This window comes from Macaca thibetana, chromosome 12 (genome assembly GCF_024542745.1).
Source record: "Macaca thibetana thibetana isolate TM-01 chromosome 12, ASM2454274v1, whole genome shotgun sequence".
NCBI classification, from domain to species: Eukaryota; Metazoa; Chordata; class Mammalia; order Primates; family Cercopithecidae; genus Macaca; species Macaca thibetana.
Window position 1 is genome coordinate 60,648,046 of NC_065589.1, and position 26,650 is coordinate 60,674,695.

At 38.6% G+C, this 26,650-nt stretch overlaps 3 protein-coding genes across 14 annotated transcripts in view; 2 read left to right on the forward strand and 1 right to left on the reverse strand.

The window, feature by feature from the left end:
- NEUROD1 (neuronal differentiation 1) overlaps positions 1-26,650 on the forward strand; it is a 1,109,848-nt gene that overhangs the window by 514,153 nt on the left and 569,045 nt on the right. The window lies entirely within an intron of this gene.
- The window catches only part of PDE1A (phosphodiesterase 1A), a 473,087-nt gene that overhangs the window by 347,020 nt on the left and 99,417 nt on the right, over positions 1-26,650 (forward strand). For 8 of the 12 annotated variants that reach the window (XR_007718098.1, XR_007718099.1, XM_050750562.1 and 5 more), the window contains 3 exons: positions 16,625-16,807; positions 22,442-22,508; positions 25,839-25,955. Coding sequence is in view for 8 of the 12 variants with exons in the window: in XM_050750562.1 (XP_050606519.1) it covers positions 16,625-16,807; positions 22,442-22,508; positions 25,839-25,955 (367 nt within the window). In the remaining 4 variants the exon portion in view is untranslated. Of the gene's footprint in view, positions 1-12,920; positions 13,026-14,674; positions 15,114-16,624; positions 16,808-22,441; positions 22,509-25,838; positions 25,956-26,650 lie in introns of those variants that run through there. The other 4 variants (XR_007718101.1, XR_007718100.1, XM_050750561.1 and 1 more) reach the window with 4 other exon arrangements.
- Positions 13,019-13,664, reverse strand: LOC126932089 (uncharacterized). Its single transcript, XM_050750607.1, has one exon. It carries the CDS (start codon positions 13,577-13,579, stop codon positions 13,274-13,276), a length of 306 nt encoding a protein of 101 aa, XP_050606564.1. The 5' UTR covers positions 13,580-13,664; the 3' UTR covers positions 13,019-13,273.

Consider the following 26,650-nt stretch of genomic DNA (forward strand, 5'->3'; position numbering starts at 1 on the left):
AATTGTTATAAACCAGTTATTATTCCCCAGTTCACTAATCAGTGAGTTTAGGCTTGGACATGTGATGCAATTCTTGCCAATGAGAATTGCATAAAGGGCAGAATGAAGACTGTGTTGGCAGAAGGGTTCCTCTTCATAGAAAGGGTATCTTATGCTTCTAGGTGATATATCCATATCTGATGCTTACCATGAATACAGCCATCTTGCTTCAAGCAGAAAGCTAAACCTAATACTAAATTTGTTCATGTAGAAAGATGAAGGAAACCTTAGTCCTTGGTGATATCGTTGACTTCCTGATTTTAAAAAATCCCTTACCGGAGTCACCTTACTTTTAACCTTTTTTTTTTTTTAAGGAAATCAGTCAATTTCTATATTATTTGAGCCACTTTCGTTTAGGTTTGATGTCACTTGTCATTGACAGCATTCTTACAGCCAGGTAGGTTGGACTTGCTCCAAATTCATATTCTTCATCTCTAATTCTTCCGAAGAGTCACTTTACCTTAACATTAAATCCTAATGAAAATGTTTGATTTCTAAGTTAGCCACTAATAATTCATAATCTATTTTCCCATGAAACAAGGTAATAGGTTAAGTTTCCAAGGTAACCCTCAAAACATTGATACCATCATAAAGTCGAACAACATAGGTGTTTCTTGAGCAAGTATCAAGTACTAGAAATAAGGGACTTACATTTTTCTACATACAAAGATGTTTGTACATTCTTTACTATATTTATATAGCCTACTTCCAAATATATTTTTCTTCTGTCTACTCTGCATCTCTTTTATCTCATTTCCATCCCCATCAGTCTAGCTGGAGTCACCATTATCTGTGAGACTGTCTCAGGCCTATCTGTCTAGACACACGTTAGTCAGTTCCACACAGGGACTTTGCTGTCCTGCAGGCTCCACCCAGGAGTAGGGGCTGGGGATAGGGATAGGGTGGGGCATTCAGCTGGCTTCTGCTCCAGGATCCTGGAAATTTATCTGGGGCATGCTCCCATCCTCCTCACAGTTTGTCCTGGATTAGAGGTCAGGCAGGATCCAGTGTTCCTTCTCAAGATCTCTCCTGCCTTCCTTTCTGACTACTCTTCATTAATCTGGCATATTTTTGGATAATCACAGGAATGGAAACTTTGCTCGGACTCATCACATATTCTTCTATTGTCTTTTCTTGGGTCTCTCTTCCTTCCATGGGACATGGATTTTTCCCTCCTTCAGGTTATTGTGTCATTTACAACTTGAGTCAGTGAGTGAATTCATGGCTGAGCATATATACAAAGAGTTACAGGATCACAGAAAATACTTTTTAAATTGTTTTTCTAAAATTTTTTACACATGAAAAATATCTTTTTCTACATTAAACAGGACGTAACTAAAAACATTGACATATACAACATATGCATCAAAATAAACAAATAAAAGTGACTATTCCTCATCTGGGCTAATACCTAACTAGTGCAAATACCTGAATATTTTAAAAATCCGTAAAACCAGGGACCCTATGCCTATGTTTTTTATACTTTTATTCATTTATTCAACAAATATTTATGAAGGACTCACTATATACACTGATACTTATTTCACTATTCTCTTTGGCTATTGTTACCTCCCAGTTGTCATCATCCCTAGTAGTTTGGCCTCATGGGTTTAGAAAGAAATATATTCCTTACCTCCCCTTACACTCTTGTCTTCCAAATATACCCCTGCTCTCCTGAGGACACATTTTCCACCCATGGTCTGTTGAAAATTGACTTTTTTAGTTCGCAATCAAATAACATACAGATAATTCCCATTTGTAACATCATTATAAAAGATTCATTAATTAAAATACTTTCATGGGGACTCTTCTGACTGTTCCTCCTGATATAATTCACCAACAAGCCTCATCACTGATGGTGAAATAATGTGCATAAGGAAATAAGCAGTGCCATTCAGTACATGTCAGAAAATAAGTAAATCGCATTTTCTTAGTATAGAGCTTCCATTAATTGGCAAGCTGTGAATGAAGGAGAACAGTGTTCTCAAACCTTAGTAGTCATTGAAATCACTGGAAGGGCTTGCTAAAATAGGGTGCTGGGCCTCACTCCCAGACTTTCTGATTCAATAGGTCTTAGAGCATGGGAAGTTTCATTTCTAACAAGTGCCCAGGTGATGCTAATTCTTCTGGTCTAGTGACCACAGTTTGAAACTACTCTACTAGATGATGTCACAATTAGACCACACACACACAAAAAGAGAAACAGAGAGACCATTAGAAATTTGATGGTTAGAAATTTAAGGTCTTATCAAGACTATGCCCCAAGTGTTGTTCCAAGTTGTAAATGAGATAACTTTGTGCTAAAATGTCCCCCCACTCCAACCTCCAGGAAATCTCATTAGGAAATAGGGGCAATAAGCAAGAGGTGCTGAATCGGAGATTAGCAGTGCCTCACAGCAACAAGTCTTGGGTTCTTTGGAGGCCAGGCCTGTCCTTTGGTCCGTGGTTTGGTCACCTCTCCCAGGTCTGGGAAACCATAGGCCCTTAGGCTTCATCTAGGAGCTGCAGCCCCACCCTTTTTCTCCAGGCTGCCCCTCTTAGTAATCCTTGGAAGGACACAGATGAAGCATGGAATGCCCTTCTCCTATGTCTTATTTCCCCAGTTAGAAGAGGCAACCTATCTATTCTCTGGAAAGTGGAGCAGGAAGAAGATCAATACTAGGAAACTATTGTTTTATTGTGAAAAGATATATATAACATAAAATTTACCATTTTAACTATTTTTCAGTGTAAAATTCAGTAGAATTAAGTAAATTTACAATGTTATGCAACCACCATCATCATCTGTTTCCAGAAGTTCTTGATCATCCAAAACAGAAACTCTGTAACCCTTGAACAATAACTCTCCATTTCCCACCGATAACTCTCAGACCCCGATAACTGCTCTTCTGCTTTCTGCCTCTATGAATTCACCTACTCTACTAGGGAACATCCTAAAGTAAGTAAAAATTAATTTTGGAGATCTCTCCCACTGTCTCTTCACAACCCTTACTTTAGGAGAATCCTTACTTTATTCTTTGGCTCCCCAGAGTCCACTTTGACCAACTTCTTCCCACAATGTCTCCAACACTTCCATTCCCGTGAGGCCCTCCTTGTTCTACGTGTTAGAAAAAGGGAATCTGCTCAGACTAATTTATGCAGATGTGTAGGTAGTGGGAAGTTTACCAAGGGCTTGCTTTATAACAGATGAGCAGATGCTGTTCTAAGGGCTTTCTCTGTATTTATCCAGTTTATTCTCACAATGTCACCACTAGGCATACTATTAGTACCATCTGTTTTGTACTGACAAAGGAACTAAGTCTCACGCAGATGAAATACTTTTTCCAAAACTACACAGCCAATAGGTGGTGAAGCCAGGAGTTTGACTCGAGGCAGTCTTTCTAACTACAGAGGATGCTTATTAATCAAAATTTGTTAATCAGTGGAGCATTAGGCTCTGTGCCTAATGGAATATTTTCAAAAATGTTTTTAAGCCAAGAGGATTTCCTGGTGGGAAGCCAAGAGTCATCAGCAAGGCCTTGGGCAGTTTTCTGCCTCACCCATTATCCCCAGTTCCATCCCCAAATGACTCCAAAAATACAATCTTGATCCCAGTTCTCCAAGCAATTTGACTCTTTCTCAGGCCCTTCCCCTCAACATTCTTTGAGTCCTTTCTGCCTCTCCTGGTGGACAGGACCTCTACTGCCTCCACCTTTGCTTCCTAGATTGGGTACAAAGGAGGCACCAAGCACTTTGTAGGCCTTACCTTGGAAAAAGCCACATCTAACTTCAATATTATCCTTAGTTGACCTCGTTTACGCCAAGATTTGCCTTTTGGGAATTGAGCTAAGGTCGGCATGACTGACTTTTCCACCCAAAAGTTCAGTCTTCATAGTCACTCATATACAATGATCATCTTCTCACAGTTAAAAATAAAAAAAAGCTGGGTTGGGGAGAGGCTAACAATACCAGAGGAACATTGAACAAATCTATCAGGAAACTGTTTTTTTATAAAAAGCTATTGAGATAAATTTGTAAGCTTGCCATTTTAAATCCTCTTTGGAACAAAACAGGGAATAAATAAACATGCTTCAGTGGTGGCCTGAAAAATAATTCAAAAGTATTTAGCACTATAGTAAGTAGGTTACTGACAAGTAGATATGGCATTTCAAGTGTATTACCTATTTCCATCCTTACATTTATTTTACTTCAAAGTGTCCTGAAATTTTGTCATCCAGATATATTTCTCTATGAGAAAACAATTCAACATGCTAGCATTGTAAATTAAATTTAAGCTTCCTCCAACTAAAGATTTACTGATAGATCAAACTCCTTTAAGACTTTTTAAGTTCAATTATTTTTAACCCTAAGTTTCAAGGCAGAGATGAGATCTAGAAAATGATTACTGGCATTAGCGTTGACCAAATGTGAAGGCAATCTGGGTACTCAGTAAGAAAAATATGCATTTAAAGTGGAGGATAACTTATCAGTTAGTAATTCAGACCCTGAAACCAGACATACATGACCAAAAAATGCGACATGGACACTCCTGGTTGAATGACTTTGCACAAATCACTCAAGACATCTGTGCCTCAGTCTATTTATCAGTAAAATAGAAGTAGCAATAATAATTAGATCTTCCTCGTGGTGGTATTATGAGGATTAAATAAGCTAAAGCTTGGTTTCTTGCCTGGTTCTTAGTAAGACAGCAACAAAGCAACTGGCATTATCATCCATTTCGGTCCTCAAACAGTTCTGAAGTCTGAGTGAAGGATTGGTTTTACCTTTAGAGTTTTGGTTTGTTTTTTGTTTTTTGCGGCAGTTGGGGGATAACGGTGGAGAAGGGCACAAGCAGCTCAGAACACAGACATAGGTTAATGGAAGAAATAATACTAATGGACTCTCCTAGGAGGAAACCACTTACTCCAAAAAGAGTATTTGTACTATGGAGAGATCAACCACCTTTAATTCCTCTGGCTGTATTTGTACTATGGAAAGATCAACCACCTTTAATTCCTCTGGCTGTCCTGGAAGATATTTGCAATGTATGAGTTCAGTATCACCCTTAGCCCCAGGCCAGTGAAGCTGCTTCCCAGGGCACCATTCCCCACTTCAGGGAGGCTGACAAAGGTTCTCTTTGGTGTTCCCCTCACCATGGTGTGTCCCCACAAGACCAAGAAGAACCTGAAGCCCATGACCCTCTTCCCCCTCCAGGTACTATAGGACCCTGGAATTCCCTGCTTTTCCCAGTATGTTCCTTTACCATATTTAGGGCAGAAGACCCAGGATTTCTCTACCCAAAGGTCCCCAAGCCTGTCTCCTACATTTTACTGGGCTTTCTTATTAGGTCTTTCCTCCCAAGGAACCCAGGACACCATTGGTGTTTGTACCCTTTCAAACCAAGGAGTGGCCAAGAAGCAGCTCCTTTCAAAGCTAGGTAGGTTGATGGAGACTGTACTTCAGGGCTGAGGTTTCCACCTGTGGTGCAGAGTGGAGCTGCAGGTTGCTGGCCCAGTGTTGTCACACAAGGAGCTGAGAACTTTCAGTTCACCCAACTTGTTTGTCTTTTATGAAACTTATTAAAAGGTAGAAGGATAGAACATACAGCAGTTTATTCACCTGATATATAACTTTAAAATATTTAGTTAAATGGTATTTGGATGAAATATGATCCTACCCTGGCCCCATCCAATGTTAAGGGAAAGAACTGAATGAGTTTGTTGCTGCGTGAAACATGTCCTTTATAAGAATAGTAAAGCAGGAAAAGAACATTTCAAACTTGAGAAACCAGTATCTCCTAACCGCACCTAGCACTTGAATTTTAGCACTTAGAAGGTGTAATTGCAGGCACCAATTGCCCAGAAATAACCACATCAGTACATGAGTGTAGTCATTTTCCAAGAGTCCACTGTGGACAGAAATATTTTCACTGACATGTAATTGTAAGAGTCAAAATCCCATGACCTCTCCTTCCGTGGCCGCCTCCTTCTTTACTTCCCTTCCCTGCAAACTTTTTATTTCAAAATATAAGCCCTTTGGGAGTTATGTCATCTGATTTCAAGAGAAAATTACGATTATAAATAGCTCTGAAGGATTAGTTGAGTCACAGATTGGATGCAGGGTCAGTTTTCACAGTTCACCGGGCCCCATCTGCACCCAGGTCGTGTTTAGAAACCTTTGACTTTATGCTTTATTGAGTCCACTGGGACTAAAACTAAAGTCATATCAAACACCAGTGGGAGCATTTTTCAGAGGTAAACAGTGATAACATTTTACACATATATTCCTTATCGTTTCTTTTTCTGTATAGCACATTTTAAGAATTCCTTTTTTTTTTTTTTGACAGTCTTGCTCTTGTGGCCCAGGCTGGAGGGCAGTGGTGCCATCTTGGCTCACTGCAACCTCTATCTCCGGGTTCAAGTGATTCTCCTGTCTCAGCCTCCCCAGTAGCTGAGACTACAAGCGTACACCACCATGCCTGGCTACGTTTTTGTATTTTTAGTAGAGACGGTTTCACCATGTTGGCCAGGCTGGTCTTGACACATTTTAAGAATTCCTAAGGAAAATGTACCAGTCATCATTTTTCCATGTTGTATGTTTCTTAAACACAAAGTCTTCATTTTTAAAAAGCATTTAAAATGTAAATGATTATGCATACTTCTGCCCTTTAATATTAGAATAAAGAGCAATGAAGTCATTAGATGTTTGTAAAACAAAATTAGTTATGATAGTTGAGATCCTATTTTATCATCCTCCTTGCACAAATTTCTTTCAAAAATGAAATGAGGACAAAATGTAGTCGTATATGTTTTACATGTGCCATAATCTTATACAAGTATTCAGATATTTTCATGTCTTAGATAAACATATAGGAGAATTCTTTATAATAATTCTCTGTCTATGAAAAGTCCGGGATGACGATGACTAGTCCATATTACATTATAGTTTTTGTTACTGCACTGTCTACCATGGTCAGATGAAACTTGAGGAGCTGCTCATGTTGCTCAGGAGGAAGAAGACACAGAGTACAAGGCGGGTATGAGGGAAAGGGAAAATGAATAAGTAAGAAGAGGTAAATGTAGGGGAGTAGGGAGAAATATGTCTTTAGATTTATTAGTTTATTTTCAAAATTCATTCAAATTTAGGTTTGAACTACCTGTTTTTCAACTTTCTTCTCTCCAAATTGGAATAACTATCTTAATGAACCTGTGTACACTGACCTATGTCTTCATTAGAAGTTTCTTACTCTTCTATGAACCTGTGTACACTGACTTATGTCTTCTTTAGAAGTTTCTTACTCTTCTCTGTGTGATAAATAGCATAAAGGAGCTAATATTTGACAGAAATACTGAGTTTCTTGGCTAAAGGCATATAAACAAGCCATACTTTTTTTAAGTTTTCTTTCCTGTGACTTTAAAATGCAATAAAAAATGTTTAGTTTTTTTCTCTACACCAAATATATATGTTTCCCCACAATTTGTTTCAATAATATGACGCATGATTATTCAGAAACAACTTAATCTAAAGGCAATGAAGGAGATGATTGGCAGCAGTGAATTTGCTTCCAAGATGTTGTTTCTGCATAAGCAGCAATAAATTTGATTATATCAATCAAATAGCACAGGATTATACGCTAAAACTTCTACCATTTCCATCCTTACTCCACTCATGAAGGTAATCAGTTACAATTAGTCTAATGTAAATATTTCTAGACATTTTATAGCCATTCAATGGATATATATTGGCCCCCTGCTCTGTGTCACACATGATTTTAGAAGCTGATGATACAGCAGTGTACAACAGAAGGCCAACTTTCTGCTCTCTAGGTCTTTGCAGCCCAGGCTGCTAGACTGTAAGTATAAAAAGAACAAACAAACCAGTGGACATATGGTATGGCATCTAGTAGTGGTCAGTGCTAAGAAGACTATAACAGGGTAAGGCTGGACCTGGAGGCTGACACCTGTATACAATCCCAGCACCTTGGGAGGCCAAGGCGGATGGATCACTTGAGGTTAAGAGTTTGAGACCAGCCTGGCCAATATGGTGAAACCCAACCCTGTCTCTACTAAAAATACAAAAAATTAGCTGGGCGTGGTGGCATGCCTGTAATCTCAGCAACTTGGAAGGCAGGGGCAGGGCAGGAGAATCGCTTGAACATGGGAGGCAGAGGCTGCAGTGACCCGAGATCACGTGACTGCACTACAGCCTGAGCGACAGAGCGAGACTGTCAGAAAGGAAGGAAGGGAGGAAGGAAGGAAGGAAGGAGAGAGAGAGAGAGAGAGACAGAGAGAGAGAGAGACAGAGAGAGAAAGAGAGAGAAAGAAAGAGAAAGAAAGAAAGAAAAAGAAAGAAAGAAAGAAAGAAAGAAAGAAAGAAAGAAAGAAAGAAAGAAAAAGGAAGGAAGAAGACTACAGCAGAATAAAAAGGCAAAATAAAAACGAAGAATATTTACTACTGGGAGTGGGCACATGGATGCCCTCTCTACCTAAATGCAGTAAGGAAATGATTCACACAAATGATTCACACAAATATCTGAGTACAAGACTCTAAGTAGAGTGAATAGCAAGTACACAGGCCCTGAAGCAAAAGCAAGCTTGGCAGCTTTGCATCCAGCAAGAATAGTGTCACTGGAGCAAAATGAATATAGGGGAACTGGTTAAAAGGTGAGGTTAGAGACTTAGCTCAAGATGACTTATGTGGAGCTTTATGAATAAAGCATTATGGTCTGACTTAAACTTTAAAAGAGGCATTCTGGCTATAGAGGGAAGAGGAGACTGACAGGGGTCAGGAGCAAGAGGGGGAGGCCAGTTAGCAGGCCGCACAGGAGGCCAGGCAAGAGATGATGGCAGCTTGGCCTCTGACTCATTCATTGCAGGTGGGAGTACAAAATGGTATAGCAAGACAGTTTGGCAGTTTTTGAAAAACTAAGCACTTATGATACCATCCAGCCATTGTGTTCCTTGGCATTTCCTCAAATGAGTTGAAAAAAGCTGCACCTGTTTATAGGAGCTTTATTCATAATTGCCAAACCTTGGAGCAATCAAGATGTCCTTCAATAGTAGAATGCATAGACAAACTATCTATGCATACAATAGAATATTATTTAGCAATATAAAGAAATTAGCTATCAAGCCATGAAAAGACATGGAGAAAAATGCGTATTACCAAGTGGAATAAGCCAATACTAAAAAGTCTAGCCTTTTACTATATGATACTAAGTATCTGATGGTCTGGAAAAGGCCAAACTAAGGAGACAGCAAAAAGATAGTGGTTGCCAGGGACCAGAGGTGAGGGAAGGAAGGAAGGTTGAATAGACAAAGTATAGGAATTGTTTTAGGGGCAGTGGAACTACCCTGTATGATACTGTAATGGTAGATATATGTTATTATACATTTACCAAAACCCATAGAATGTACAACAGAAAGTGTGAGCCCTCATGTAAACTATGGATATTAATTAATAATTATGTATTGGCCGGGCACGGTGGCTCAAGCCTGTAATCCCAGCACTTTGGGAGGCCGAGACGGGCGGATCACGAGGTCAGGAGATCGAGACCATCCTGGCTAACACGGTGAAACCCCGTCTCTACTAAAAAATACAAAAAAAAAACTAGCCGGGCGAGGTGGCGGGTGCCTGTAGTCCCAGCTACTCAGGAGGCTGAGGCAGGAGAATGGCGTAAACCCAGGAGGCGGAGCTTGCAGTGAGCTGAGATCCAGCCACTGCACTCCAGCCTGGGCGACAGAGCGAGATTCCGTCTCAAAAAAAAAAAAAAAAAATTATGTATTAACATTGGCTCATCAACTGAAATAACTGTACCACAATAATACCAGATGTCAATAATAGGGGAATTGTAAAGGTGGGGGTGGAGATGAGATGAATGGGAATTCTCTGTACTATACACTCAATTTTTCTATAAGCTTAAAAAATAAAGTCTAAATGATGAAGGTGCCTGAAATTGTGGCTCTCAGGCAGGGATAGCATAGGACAGAGTTCTCTAGGTAATCATGCTCATTCAAAAAGGAAAAATTAGAAACTTATTGAGTAGAATAAAAAGGTCAAGGTATGCCAGCTGGCTATGGAAGCTTCCCCCATTTCACACGCTGGAGTAGCAGAGATGTATGCACAGGCAGATGAAGATCTCAAAGGCCACTGTTGTAACTGTGCTGTAGCACAGAGAAAAATATTTGAGAAACAGACCTGCAGCTAGTATTTCTGTCAGCTGAAGAGAAAGTTAAGTCAGTTCTTGCACACAGGGACACACATCTGACCTCATACCCAGATTCACTTCTTTTCTGCTGTACACATTCTCCTGGTCCTTCTCTTCAACCTTCTGATTTGGAAAGAAGTTCTCTCATATAAGAATGAACAATTTTCAAAAAGAAACCAACACAGAATCCATACAAAAAAATACCACAAGAACAAAGGTGGAAAGGATAGGGAAAAACACATGTCAAAGAACTCATGCCAGAGGAACGTACACATCTGTGAGCTCATCCTGTGAACTCAAGAACTTCATGAAATCATCAATTCTGTAGAAAAAATAATACGATTAAAACAAAGAAAAAAGTTTCAAGAGGTAAATAATATGATAAGACAAGGAGGTGAAACGTGTACACACAACACAGTCAGCAAAAGGAGGAGGAAAATGAGGCTACCCTGTAGAGACAGCCAAGCCATAAGCCACAAAACTTAAAAGAGACATTACTGAAAACACAGTAGAGTGTTTTACAAATAAAACACTTTAAAGGTTAAAAAAAAAAGAAAGAAAGAAAAAGGTAAACAAAACAGGATAAGATCAAGACATTAGTTTTTCAAAAAAAGGTTTAGTGGAAAAATGATAGATATGGAAACTAGATAAAAGAGATCTCTGATATGCATGATCCATTTCCCTGAAGAAGAGAACAAAACAAATGGAACAGAAAAAAATGTATAGTCTGAGAAAACATTAATAATATACCATTAAGTCCGGGTGTGGTGGCTCACACCTGTAATCCCAGCACTTTGGGAGGCCAAGGCGGGCAGATACCTGAGGTCAGGAGTTCGAGACCAGCCTGACCAACATGGTGAAACCCCATCTCTGCTGAAAATACAAAATTAGCCAGGCGTGGTGGCATGTGCCTGGGAGGCTGAGGCAGGAGAATCGCTTGAACCTGGAGGCAGAGGTTGCGGTGAGCTGAGATCGCGCCATTGCACTCCAGGCTGGGCAACAAGAGCGAAACTCCATCTCAAAAATAATAATAATAATAAGTAAATAAAATAATATACCAGTAAGACTTTGAGCCATATGTTTACAGGAAAAAATGATGCCCAATTCCATACCAATTAGGGTCTTCAAAAAGTAGTGAACTTCCAAAATAAAAGACCATTTTTGCAATTGTGCTCAGTTAACTAAACTAACTAAACTCAAAACACTATTCTTACAACTTTTTTTATTCCTCCCACAGCATGCACATTGGTCTTTTAGATACATAAATCATATCACATCCTACTTTAAACAATTCAATGACCTGCCATTGCAAATATGACAGAATCCTTCCAAGGCCTGCTATTAGCTTACTTAGACCTATGTTTGCCTCCCAACTTGAGTCACTCTCTCACTCAGTATACTCCAGCCACATTTGGCCTCCTTTCTGTTCCTCAAACATGCCAATACCGATCATGCCTCGGGCCTTTGTACTTGCCCTTCTTTCTATCTGGAATAGATAGAACAGACTTCCCCCAGACTTTCCTATATCTAATACTTTCTCATTGTTCGGGTCTTAACTATCTGATCATCTTATCTAAAGTAGTGTTTCCTCTCATAATTAACCTATATCATAATCCTTATTTTATTTTTAGTCTTTCTTTTTTTTTTTTTTTTTGTAAGGTGTGCACCTTTATTCAACTGGTCTCAAGTCAGTGTACGGGTAAGCCCTGGCTGCCTCCACCCACTCCCAGGGAGACCAAAAGCCTTCAGACATCTCAAGTTGGGGGACAAAAAAGCGGGGACACGAAGGCTCCTCATTCAAAATAAAACAAAATAAACAAGTATTAAGGTGAAGATTAAAAAAATTTTGCATTACATAATTTACACGAAAGCAATGCTATCGCCTCCCCTGTGTGGACTTGGGAGAGGACTGGGCCATTCTCCTTAGAGAGAAGTGGGGTGGCTTTTAGGAGGGTGAGGGACTTCCTGTAACAATGCATCTCATATTTGGAATGACTATTAAAAAAAGAACAATGTACAATCAAAGTCCTCGGCCACATTGTAGAACTTTGGGGGATGCTCGCTCCAACCGACTGCTGTCACCTTCACCGTTCCAGTTTTTAAATCCTGAGTCAAGCCAAAAACAAAACAAAACAAAACAAAAGAAAACAAATAAAGCCATGCCAATCTCATCTTGTTTTCTGCGCAAGTTAGGTTTTGTCAAGAAAGGGTGTAATGCAACTAAGTCACAGTCCGCCTAGAAGCATTTGTGGTGGACGATGGAGGGGCCAGACTCGTCATACTCCTGCTTGCTGATCCACATCTGCTGGAAGGTGGACAGCGAGGCCAGGATGGAGCCGCAGATCCACACAGAGTACCTGCGCTCAGGAGGAGCAATGATCTTGATCTTCATCGTGCTGGGCGCCAGGGCAGTAATCTCCTTCTGCATCCTGTCAGCAATGCCAGGGTACACGGTGGTGCCACCAGACAGCACTGTGTTGGCCTACAGGTCTTTAAGGATGTCCACGTCACACTTCATGATGGAGTTGAAGGTAGCTTCGTGGATGCCACAGGACTCCATGCCCAGGAAGGAAGGTTGGAACCTTCCTTCCAGGGCAGCGGAACCGCTGTTGCCAATGGTGATGACCTGGCCATCGGGCAGCTTGTAGCTGTTCTCCAGGGAGGAGCTGGAAGCCACCGTGGCCATCTCCTGCTCGAAGTCCAGGGCGACATAGCACAGCTTCTCCTTAATGTCACGCACGATTTCCCGCTCGGCCGTGGTGGTGAAGCTGTAGCCCTGCTCAGTGAGGATCTTCATGAGGTAGTCAGTCAGGTCCCGGCCAGCCAGGTCCAGACGCAGGATGGCGTGGGGGAGGGCATACCCCTTGTAGATGGGCACAGTGTGGGTGACCCCGTCACCGGAGTCCATCACGATGCCAGTGGTACGGCCAGAGGCATACAGGGACAGCACCGCCTCGATGGCCACGTACATGGCTGGGATGTTGAAGGTCTCAAACATGATCTGAGTCATCTTCTCGTGGTGGGCCTTGGGGTTCAGGGGGGCCTTGGTCAGCAGCACGGGGTGCTCCTCAGGAGCCACATGCAGCTCATTGTAGAAGGTGTGGTGACAGACCTTCTCCATGTCGTCCCAGTTGTGGCATCGATGGGGTACTTCAGGGTGAGGATGCCTCTCTTGCTCTGGGCCTTGTCGCCCACATACGAATCCTTCTGACCCATGCCCACCATCACGCCCTGGTGCCTGGGGCGCCCCACGATGGAGGGGAAGACGGCCTGGGGGGCATCGTCGCCAGCGAAGCCGGCCTTGCACACGCCGGAGCCGTTGTCGACAACGAGGGCGGCGATATCATCATCCATGGTGAGCTGGCGGCGGGTGTGAACCGGCGGCGGAGCGGCGAAGGCGAGGCTCTGTGCTCGCGGGGCGGACGCGGTCTCGGCCTCGTCTTTCTTTTAAAATATAAGTTCCACCTGAGAAGGGATCATTCTCATTTTTTCCATTTTTAATCACTTCATTTAGTTTGACAATAATTCTGTAATGTTTAAACAGTATGGTGTTTAGATTTATAATTGCTAAAAAGGCATGTTAGTTCATTGCAAACAGGATTTTTACATGAGAAATAGGACTGGTATGTTCTATTAAATGAATGTTAATAGAGAACTCAGTCTTTATATTCCACTTCATTTATAACCTACACTGGTAGTTATCACACAGCATTCATAAATGATGGAAAGATTATTTCTTATCCAAACTAATAGGTACACAACATACACACACACACACACGAGACAGAGAGAAAGAGAGAGACAGAGGGAGAGGAGAGAGGAGAGAGCGAGATATGTATTTTAAGGAAGAGGCTCATGTGATTATTGGTGCTGGCAAGTCTGAAATTTGCAAAGCAAACTGGCAGGCTGGAAACCCTGGCAGGAGTCGTTATTGCATTCTTGATTTCAAAGGCGTTCTGGAAGCTGAATTCCTTTCTCTTTGGGGGACCTTAATCTTTTTTCTTAAGGTTTTCAACTGATCAGATGAGGCTTACCCATAATTTAGAGGGTAATCTGCTTTACTCAAAGTCTACTGGTTTAAGTGTTAATCACATCTAAAAAATACTTTCACAGCAACATTTAAATTGGTGTTTGACCAAACAACTGGCCACCATAACCTACCTATGGTGACACATAAAATTAAACTTCATGGAGGTAGTTGTTGCCTTTTCAAGATTCCCTTTTCAAGTTACACAATAGCATATTCCATGCTCTTCCCTTAACACACTCTCGTCCTTTATTTGTGTGTCCCTAATTAATCCATATCCATATCATTCTTTCTCCCTAAAATTATATTCACTTTCTTCTCAGTAAATGACCTCATGCATCATGACTAAGGATTTCCAGCCTCCTAAGTACCACTCTACTATGTGGAATATCACTTTCATACGCTGGTTTTGTTATGCTTGATGATCTTTCTTGGATCATTTATGAGAATAGGACATATAGCCCTAAAGTCATCAACATGAAATTTACTGTGGAGGAATTGGCACCATCAGTCAGGTTTCTGTCATTCTAAGGAGATTAGCTGACAAAACTAGGCTGCAGTGGAATGCTTGGAGCATGGTGACATCACAAGATTACACCACAATGATTCCTATTCTACCTGTCCCACCTGCCCTGTATTTGATCACTGCATAAGAGATAGTAGAAATGGCATAATCTTTAAAGTAGTGAAATTTTCAAGCCATGTAGTTTAGTGACTTGCTGAAATGGGCTAGGGAATCTAATTTCAAATGGGCAAAAAGAAAAACAAACTATTTTGCTTTAATTTTCTAGTTCAGTGTTTTAGGGGTAAATCAAAACCATCCAAATGTGAGATCAGAAAGAAAATTAAAAATCGAATAAAGTAAGTATTAATCAGTATTAACATTCAACTCTAAATCCTTTTAATCTTTATAGGTATACATGTATCTTTGTGACTCCAGAACTTATGTTTACTTTTTTCATAAGGTATTTCATAAATACATTCATGCTTATTTAATACCATGGAAAAGAAATATTGGCAAATGACTGTTTTCTGCAGGTTTATGGGAAACAGCAGCATATACAGGAGGCCAATTAAAGGAACATGAAAAGTTCCTCTTCTGCATATTACCTTTTGAGCCTCTCTTTGGCCAGATTGAGTTCTTTGTGGAGACCTCCTGGTTTTTGTCCTTTGTTTTGTCCCTGCTTCTTGAGATGGCCTGTGCCTTGTTTCTGAGGCGTTGGCATGTACAACCATTTCTTGCCACCTTCCAACATCGGCTCATAAACCTTAGGCCTAGGTCTGTGCAAAGAGATTTTCAAAAGCAGATGAAACCCAAAGGTTAAAGCTAACATGTGCCAATGAGTTTTTAGATTGGTGCACAGATAAGGAAAGAACCGAGTCAAATGGCAGGCAGAGCAGCCTGTGTTCCTCCTGGAGACAAAGCTCAACTGTTCTGTAAGCTGTTTCTGTATTCGGTGGGGAGCCTCTGGGATGTTGCCAGTTCAGACCTTTAGGAAGTTGTTGACTCCTGAAGTTGACTGGCCTTAAAATAGCGATGTTTCCTGAGTGTCCTCTTTAATGGCAGCTGTTATTACTCAGCAGTCCAGTCAATTTTATCTACCTGGAGCTTACACAGAGCGTGGTCATTGTTTCAGTTCCTGTTCACTACCTCACTCACTGGGTTGATTTCCTTGGCCAGCAGTTCTAAACCCATGAGATCTCCACCCATTGGTCACCTGAAATGTGCTTTAAACATAATCTATTTATTTTCATGTGTTTTCATTCTTTTTTTTTTCACTTTTAAAATCTGTGATATTGATAGAATGGATATCGTTGAGAGCACTTAAGTTGTTATTTTCCTAAAATTTAGGGGTACTTATCCAATGAAATAGTACCTGTGAATGACTTTTATACATTGCAAAGCCTTATTCAAATATCATGTACTATATGTAAGACATACACTAGATTATTAAGTATATGACAGCTATTATGGATTCAATCCCCCTTTATTCTTTCCACTCCAGTTGCTTGTTTTAATAGCAGACATCTGTTTATGAATTCTCTTCCATATCTTTCCTTAGTTTTATTCATTATCAGAACAGCATACTAAAGATATTAACAGTCGGTACCTCCAGACTAGTGTATCATTGTGCTGAAATGTTTGGGAAGCAGCAAATGCAAAATCTATTAGTTGTTGCCTTCATATGATCAATTTGAGACATTAAGAGCTTTCCAAATGTTAATGATTTTTTTTTTTCTTTAGAGAGTACATATTAAGGAATAAACAGAGCGGTATTGGCTATATTTTAAATTCCATTGCAATCCTTGTTTTCCTGTTATTAGTTTTTCCTCACTTTTTAAAAATGTTTAATCTGTATAAATTTTTGTAGAAGACTTCTGGATACTGAAGATGAGCTCAGTGACATTCAGACTGACTCAGTCCCATCTGAAGTCCGGGACTGGTTGGCTTCTACCTTTACACGGAAAATGGGGATGACAAAAAAGAAACCTGAGGAAAAACCAAAATTTCGGAGCATTGTGCATGCTGTTCAAGCTGGAATTTTTGTGGAAAGGTAAGTGAAATTGTTGGCATCTCAAGACAATAATATTTGAAAGGCAGCAGATACATTCATTTTATAAAAGGTATGAGCAGTCTATATTTCACTTATTAAGGAAAACTGTAATCATAATTATAACTAGAATGAACAAATTTGGGACTTTATGATGAACTTACCTATAACAAAAACACCTGGTCCCGGATGCATTCTTTTTATTTATTTTAAGTTGACATGAAGACTGAAAGCAAAGACTTTTGAATGACCTTTCTCCTCAAATGAACCTTTGTGAACAACTGTTTAAAAACAATTCTGACACATGTATATGTTACACAACTAATTTTACCTGAATAAAATGTAACATTTCATAAAATACATTCTACATTGGGTAGCAATCTACATGTCAAGATCACTCAGGCCTTCCTTTGCCCTAAAGATAAAAGCCCATTCACTTCCCATCTTTCCATAATGGAGGAAATCCCTCTCGTGCTCACTTTTGATAGTTTTTTTTTTCCCCCAACATTTCTGTCACTGAAGCAAGGGATATTTGATGGCCCCTAGAAACGCCTAGTTATATCATCAGGGTTTTCAACGTGAAACATATGTTAATATGACCCAATTTTATGTTCTTTCAGCCCTTAGGAATACAGCTTATTTTTTCCATGTAGGAAACAAGATATTTCCTAGAACTAAAACTACAAAAGACCCGAAATAGACATTTTATGTTTGACAAAATTGAAAAGTAGTTATCAGAAATCCCTTAGATTAAAAAATAATTATATGAAATTATATATAGAGCGATTATTTGAATATTTTAGAAACTAGTAAAGTTGAGAAACAGAGAACATTTTGCCAATATGCTTAAAATTAAATTTTAGAGAAAATGCATTATTTCTCATCTTCTGATATCTCTAGGTATTACTGTTAATAAACATTACAAACTTTAATTTTCTTCTGCTAAAGGGACAATGGAAAGCACATTTGAATTTCTAAAAGTGCAAATGAGAATGCATGGCAAGAAATGTATTATAAAACTTAAAGATGGTTAAATACACTACACAATTTAAAGAAGATGACTTTTCTCTAGCACCGAATTAAAAATATCTAAATAGTACATCAGAAAATCTGTGAGAGAATCACAGATGAAACATGAGAGTATGTTTGATTTGCTAAAGAAATGTATATTTTGTCTTCTTTGTTTAAAAAAAAAATTGCAGAACTTGGCAAACTGGGAAAAAATGTAAACTGTGGAGGAAGATCAACCGAATTTTCATTTCCATTCAAGAGAAGGTTATAATACATAAAATATATGAATATGCTAAATTTCCATTTTTTCATATGTTTATTTAGTAGCCTATAAAAGTATAAAATTTTATTTAGTAGCCTATAAAAGTAAACTTTTTTAGTAGCCTATAAAAGTATAAAATTGTACTTCAGGTAACTAAATTAGTAAGCAGTCTTTAAGAAATCAGTGTGCTAAGAACATATGGAAAAAAGTCTTTTTTTAATCACTGTTGAATCCCCACTAGTAGGTGCATAAAAATAGTGGGACAAGTTTATTGGAACTTTTCAAAAGTAATCATCTTCAATCCTGACAGCTGAGTCTATTTGAAGTCTTGTTGCTTCTTCCTTTAAACACTTCCTCCCAAGATTCAATTCCCCGGCAAGCCCTGGCAATTACTTACCCAAATGCATTCTGAATCCACTCACTTCCTCATCTCCACTCCTGCAACCACAATCTAAGCCTCCACTATCTGCCTTCAGAAATATGACAGTAACTTTCTAACTGGGCTCCTCTCCTCCTCACTTGCTCACGCCAACCAAGCCATTCCACAGTGATGTTTTTAGAATACAAATTAGTTCCTGTCATTCTTCTTCTTTTTTTTTTTTTTTGACGGAGTCTCGCTCTGTCACCCAGGCTGGAGTACAGTTGCACGATCTCGGCTTACTGCAAGCTCCGCCTCCCGGGTTCACGCCATTCTCCTGCCTCAACCTCCCGCGCAGCTGGGACTAGAGGCGCCCGCCACTTCGCCCGGCTAGTTTTTTGGGTTTTTTTTTTGGTAGAGACGGGGTTTCACCATGTTAGCCAGGATGGTCTCGATCTCCTGACCTCGTGATCCACCCGCCTAGGTCTCCCAAAGTGCCGGGATTACAGGCGTGAACCACCGCGCCCGGCCTAGTTCCTCTCATTCTTAAGCTTCAAACTACCAGAGGGTTTCCCAATTCACTTGAGCCTGGTTAGGTCCCATTTTGCTTTCTAGCCTCATCTGCTGCAAACTTCATCCTTGACTGAACACCTATACCAGCCTGATTTCAATTTCAAGGACATTTCTAAGCTCTTTCCTGCCTTGGAGCCATTCATCCTGTTATTTTCTCTGTCAGAAGTGGTTCTCCCCACCCTTCAACATAGCGGGCTGGCCCTTTTACCGTTCCAGAGGTCTTCCCGGATCACTCTATGCTGTTCCTCACTATTGCTGCCCCCAGCCAGTGGTTTACCTTCCAGCACTTATCCCTGTTTGTAATCATATATTGTCTCTTATATTTCATTTCTCCTCACCACTGGAATAAGCCCTGTGAAACAGCAGCAGTATTTTCCTTGCCTTCCACTGAATAAGTCTGCTGCCTCTCAGAGTGCCTAGTATAAAATAGTGTTGTTTTTTGTTTGTTTGTTTTGTTTTGTTTTTCTTTGAGACGGAGACTGGCTGTGTCACACAGGCTGGAGTGCAGTGGCGTGATCTCTACTTACTGCAACCTCCGCCTCCCGAGTTCAGGAGATTCTCCTGCTGGGATTACAGGCTCCTGCCACCCCGCCTGGCTACTTTTTTTGTATTTTTAGTAGAGACAGGGTTTCCCATGTTGGCCAGGCTAGTCTCGAACTCCTGACCTCAGGTGATTCACCCGCCTTGGCCTCCCAAAGTTTTGGGATTACAGGCATGAGTCACTGCACCTGGCCTTAAAATAGTATTTTTTAAAGGAGTTTTTGAATTATATCTTGTAACTATTATGGAAACTTCCAAAAATAATCCACTACATTTCCAGTTAGACTTTCACCACCTTTAGAGCCCAGGAAATTCATTGTCATTTTTCAGAAAGTTGTAATATATCACCTGTTTACTAAAGTGTGAGACAACTGGGTTAAGATATCTCTGATACTCATTCTAATTCAAGGATGAGTCATCTTAATTTTCCATCTTAGTTTACTATTTCTAATTTTCCATCCTAGAATTCTATTCCTGATTATAGAATTAGAAAAGTATGATAATGGGAAAGTTTTGCTGTCTCTTTGGAAGGGTAATCCTCTTTGTCTTCCTTTACATTTCATGTAATGAGAAAGTATATTGGTATTCATTTCTCAACCTATCCCAGGTTTAAGAAACTCAGTAGCACCAGAGGTCCCATTGAGGCCAGAGAGCTCTAAAGATACAAGATTTCGAACCAATGATATTGGCTGCAAAGTAATGAGAACAGTTACAATAATAATAAAAATGACGACTTTCTTGTATTGAGAATCATTTACTCTTCACAAAAAGCTTATAATTATTCTCATTTTACAAATGAGTGACATTAAATAGTTTCCAAAGGTCACACAGCAGTGAGTGGCTAACATGTGATTCAAAGCGTGTGTTCTCTTTGCCTTTCTGTGCCATAAAGTCAAGTTAATGTTAATTAACATTTTAAAATTTCTTAATCCTGAATGATTTTTATGTCGATCCTTTTCCCTGTTCATCATCCTTCAATTTCCCCTGCACCTCCATTTTTTAGTATTAATGGTAATGACTAGAAACAGATGGAAAAGACTGTTTCCAAAAAAAAACCTAAGTATCATTGTCGATAGTAATTATTCTAGATCTTGTATAGTATGATTAGTAGTTTCCTTGCTCTGCAAGATTAGAATAATTATACTTATATCAATGAAGTAATTAATATAAGTATTCTTAGTTTTAACTGTTCTAAAATCTTTCAATAGAGATATAGGATAATTTCTTATTTTACCTAATCACCCACATCCAAAAATAATTTATGATTATTTAAAATAAAGTGGAAGCATGAAACCTTTGTGCTTAAGGTCTCTAGAATAAAATGGAGAGATACTTCATCAAGAAAACCTAGGCTAGAGATGTAATTAAACACAATATTTTCATTCTGAACTTCCAACTAGTCAAGACTTAACAGGAAAACATGATAAATTGCTTAGCTTTGATTATCTTTAACAAATGATGACTTTTACATAGAAACTGAGTAATATGTCCCATGCATTTTTAACATAAGGAACATTGAATCAAAAAATTTAGTATCTTCTATAGCGGTTTTATAAAAGACGCAGAATATTGTCCATGTGACCGTTTCTTACATCGAACATATTTATCATATTTAATTAAGCTATGGCATTCTCCAGGCCTTTTGTAGGGAGAATTTACAGATATAGCCTAGAAATTCAGCTTGTTGTGGACTAACTTGATATAAAAATTAAAGGACATGATTAATAATCAATTGAATTCTTTCTTCCCAGGTCTTGGAGGAGGAAACATGTTTCTTTCAGAGTCCCGAATGGAAGCACTATTGCTATATCACACACTAGGCTATCATATTGATTCTTTTCTCACATGAATTCATGGAGGGGGTTCTTATATTTGGTTTATGCTATTTGGGTTGCCCAGCAGAAGATAGAAAAAATCAAATCACTGATTATTAAAAACACTTTTGTTGGCTCGGTGTGGTGACTCACGCCTGTAATTCCAGCACATTGGGAGGCCGAGGTGGGCAGATCGTGAGGTTAGGAGTTTGAGACCAGCCTGACCAACATGGTGAAACCCTGTCTCTACTAAAAATACAAAAATTAGTTGGGCATGGTGGCACGTGCCTGTAATCCCAGCTACTAAGGAGGCTGAGGCAGGAGAATCGCTTGAACCCAGGAGGCGGAGCTTGCAGTGAGCGGAGATCACACCACTGCATTCCAGCCTCCACGACAGAGCAAGACTCCATCTCAAAAAAAAAAAAAAAAAAAAAAAAAACACAAAACAAAAACAAAAAAACACTTTTGTTATTGATACTATTATGGAAATGAAAATAACCTTGTTTTCTTTCTGAATAACCTTTCTTAATATTGAATGACAATTTGAACAAACTTAAATAAGTTTTGCTGATATTAATTTCCCAATATCATTAAATAAAAGAAGGGAGCTATGTAAATTCTGATGACACTACATCTCCCCCCGTATAATTTTAATATAAAAATATAAAGGAAATATTTTAATGACATTTAGCTTCCAGACTAAAAATTTTGTCATATAAATGGACACAAAACAAGAATGTTCTGCTGTCAGGGATATGTTGGCATGTTAGAAAGTTGTTGCATATGCAAAGTGTAGTGCATCTTTCAATATGATAAAGTTCAGGGAAGGATATCTTTACATGGAAACTAAAGTCACATTAACTTTACAAGGTGATTGTGAATAGAGAATATATTACATTGTCAAATTGTAGATGTTTAGTAAAAGGTGACTATAGTTATCATTGTTGACACAAAGGGAGTCTGTAACTAATGATAAGAGGTGAACATGTCAAAAGTAATCTCTTCCCTTACGTTTCAGAAATAGTTGAAAACTTTGAATCAATGAGTTTTATATATACACTTATTTTTGTCTTTTTTAGGATGTACCGAAAAACATATCATATGGTTGGTTTGGCATATCCAGCAGCTGTCATCGTAACATTAAAGGTGAAATCATTTCATTATTTTCATGTTTAAAATGGTCATTTAAAAAATGTTCTTAAAAAGGCTAGGAGAAAACGAGAATAGGTCTTTACTGCAGCCTACATCTTAGAACGTTAAAAAATTCAACATATTCTAACAATTTAACAAATGAACTGTGTTCCAAATCATGACTCATTGTAGATTTAAATGACTGATTTACACAAACTATATCAACGTATATATATGCATGTTTGTATGTATACATACGTGTGGTTTTTTTCTTAATTTTATTTATGGGGATCTTGAATTTATTTTGAAATGGCACTAGTACTTGTCAAAATGTACATATTTTGTTATGAATGTATTATGGAAGAGTTAAATGCATGTTATAAAAAGATGTTTTAGTCAATTATGTTTAAATGACAAAACATATAGAAGGAAATTATTTAGGATTGTAGGTCTGAAAAATACAAAATGTAAGATAAAATTAAGAAAGAAAAAAAACCTTATCTCTCTTATCTTTGGCTTCTCCTGTGGCTACACTATTCTAAGGCCCAATTGCAGTGCTATATATGTTATAAATAATCAGAGTTGAAACTCTGAAGTGAGTAAAGTTGTTGGCTCACATACATGCCCCATTGTGTGTGTATGTTTATGTGTGTGTGTGTGTGTGTGTGTGTGTGTGTGTGTGTGTGTGTGTGTGTGTGTGTTCATGTGCCTTGTTTCTAAATGTTATTTCTACAGAGGCATTTTGTAGGCTCATCCTTCTAAATTCCTTGTTTCTATTGCCTAATTTGGTTAAGGGAAATTAACATTGTCTCCTAAAACATCTTCATGTTGCTTTTTCTGCATTAACCAAGAATTTAAAGGATATTGGCAGCAGCGGATCTTGGGTTGATTTATTTCTGACTTATTGTACTCCTTTTTAATTTTAAATTTGTGTTTTCAAAATTTTTAAGCATCTTCTTCGCATTTGTTTTTTCTCTGCTGCATGTTAGATTTTAATCTCATTAATTTTAAAAGATAGCTCGTTTTTCTTTGGTGCTTTTTTATATTTGTGTTTCTCTGCTTCCTGTCAGATCAGAGGGGACACTAGATTCTGATAGGAACGCAAACCCTACTGTGAACTGTGCATGTGAGGGTTGTGCACGGCTGATGAGGTGGAACAGTTTCATTCCAAAACCACCCAACCCCAACTCGACCTGTGGAAAAATTTTCTTCCACACAACTAGTTCCTGGTGCCCAAATATTGAGGACCACTGCATTAAAGGATATTAATCATTCCTCGGTTCTTGAGAGATTTTGCCTTCTCTATTATTTCCTTAACAGTGAGCAAGAAAATTACTCATTTTTATTTTATTTATTTTAAGAATCTTCCCTTAAAAACCAACTAACAAAATATTTTAGTATGAGAGAATGTAGTATTTTTTCTAACATGTCGTATAGTAAAAAAGATATAAACTAACAGGTTGAGAAAGGGAATATCACCAAGTAAAGAATGTTTTAGTTAAATAACTCTTATTTTCTGAGAAGCCTCCTTGTCTTGTTCGTTCTCAATCTGATGACATAAAATCCAAGCATCTGCAGTAGTTTGCAAATGTAAATCATCAGGGTTTATAAAAAAATTCTCAAGAAATAAAGAATTAACCTTTTACTCAGTGGGAACACCCAAGTTGGAGCTGTAAATATAAATAGCAACCTTCTAAGAGTCTGGACTAACTCTTGTTTGTTAGCTTTGGAGTTTGATAAAAGATTTGTTGGCCTCCTTTGAGATTTACTGATGTAAAATGCCTTCTAACAGAACTTATAATAACTTTCAATATATAAAGAGATAAAGCAAGCATTTGGGGATCAAATAAGGGCCAAATGCAAGGAATTTAATAACGACATACAAGCAAACCAAAAACTATTTCATTGGTGCTTGTTTCCAAGTGATTAAAAATACCATTTGAAGCTCTTATTTTTTGAAGGAAGTATTTTTAAAAGAGACTGAATACTTTTTATCAGGTTTTTAATTTGGTTCTAGCATATTATAGCACATAGAGTTGGCCTCCAGAAAAAATGTGTTGAATGAAATTTGAAACATGCCTACTCAAATAGAAAATTAATGCATAGCTTTATGGTTGCCCACTTGCTGTTCAATACTAAACCTACTGTATGTGTGTAAACAGTAGGCCTTCTTGCTAGCAGTTTCTGATAACCATTAGAATGGACTACAGTGCTTCTACAGATTTTCAAAGCAAAATCATGAGGTAGTTGGAGTGGTTTATATCCCTGCTCACTGCCCTCTCTCTCTGTTATGGGGTACTTTCTAGTTTCCCTTCTGGCCTGCTTGCTTCCCTAGGGAATTGCATGAAATACGAGTATTACTATCCTCTTCCTCAATCAAAAGGCCCACTTCCTTTTTCTCACCACCTGTCCCTCGAGCAAATTATTAGTAAGTCAGCCAAAGATAGAGCAAATAATAATAGGTGAAAAGTAGTGTAAAAAAATACCTTTTAATAATTAAAGATAGTGTATACTCTATCTCTCTATGATATTTATATATTTTTCTTTCTTTCTTTCTTTTTGGAAATGGACTCTCACTCTGTCACCCAGGCTGGAGTGCAGTGGCGTGATCTTGGCTCACTGCAATCTCCGCCTCCTGGGTTCAAGCGATTCTCCTGCCTCAGGCTCCTGAATAGCTGGGATTACAGGTGTGCACCACCACACCTGGCTAACTTTTGTATTTTTTGTAGAGATGGGGTTTCACCATGTTGGTCAGGCTGGTCTCAAACTCCTGACTTCGTGATCAGGCCATTTTGGCCTCCCAAAGTGTTGGGATTACAGGTGTGAGCCACTGCACCAGGCCAATATTTACATCTTATAACAGGACGTAAATATCAAAACTTTATGCCAAACTGCAAACTCTTATGGTGAAATTTCAAGCAATGTAGCAAGTGAGTAAGAAAGAAAAACTGGCACTATTTCTTCTGTATTTCCCAATTGACATCACCTATGTAACTAGCAATTCTATGCTAAATTGAGGTCCACTCTGAGAAAATGATTTATGGCAGGAAGTTGGAGAGAGATTAAAGATAATGACAGTATTATGGTATTATCAAATGCATTAAATCAGTTTAGTAACTTTGGGATTAAAGAAAAGGTTTTGGTGCTTTATTCAGCATTATGGCCTCAATTTTCTGGACCCATGGATACTAAGTGGTCCTGTCCTATGAAACTCTGGTCAAAGTGTAGTTTGGCATGCTAAATTGAAAGATGACCTGCTAAATGTACAATGCCTTATCTTTTGAATAAATTCTCATAGAAACATTATTGTATTGGCACCTAAAGTACTTATTCTTTTTTCTACAGGATGTTGATAAATGGTCTTTTGATGTATTTGCCCTAAATGAAGCAAGTGGAGAGCATAGTCTGAAGTTTATGATTTATGAACTGTTTACCAGATATGATCTTATCAACCGTTTCAAGGTCAGAAACATGGAACACAAGTGAAATGCTCTTAGAATTGGTTATTTGAATAAGAATGAAAATGCAGAACATTTGAGTAATTAAGCAATTCATTTTAGGATGTCTTAGCAGGTCACAGAATTAAGGGGATGAGGTCTTTACATGATAGAACCATTCTTCACAACTCACTGACACATCTATATATGCACCTAGAGATCATGAGACCACTATAGCCTCATTCCAGCAAGATGCCAACATCCCCTGACTTATTCACAAAACACTCACATGAGGTTTGGCAGCTATGTCTTAAAGAAATATGACTACTCCAGCATTCTTAAAATACAAAATGAACCTTTACTGCCAGCTTTTCTTAAATTAGATTGAAGGGTCTTCTAATTAACTTCATTTAGAACCATCCAAGCAATAGATTTGATACAGACTACTGAGCAGACTGTATCTTATTACTTTCATCATTTCCTATAGAATAATCACATTTTTAGAGCTGTAAAGTACTGGGAGATAATCTATTTTAACCTCTTTGTATTAAGATAGAAAAACTAGACTCCACTAATTGTAACTGGAAATATTTACCCTTTTAAGAACTAGCCTTCCTACTCTCTGGAAGATACTAAAATTTCAGTGTAATAGTATGAGTAAGTTTGTAATTTAATCTGTCCTAGTTAAATACTAGGGGGTTACAATCCTTCTTTTTGGGA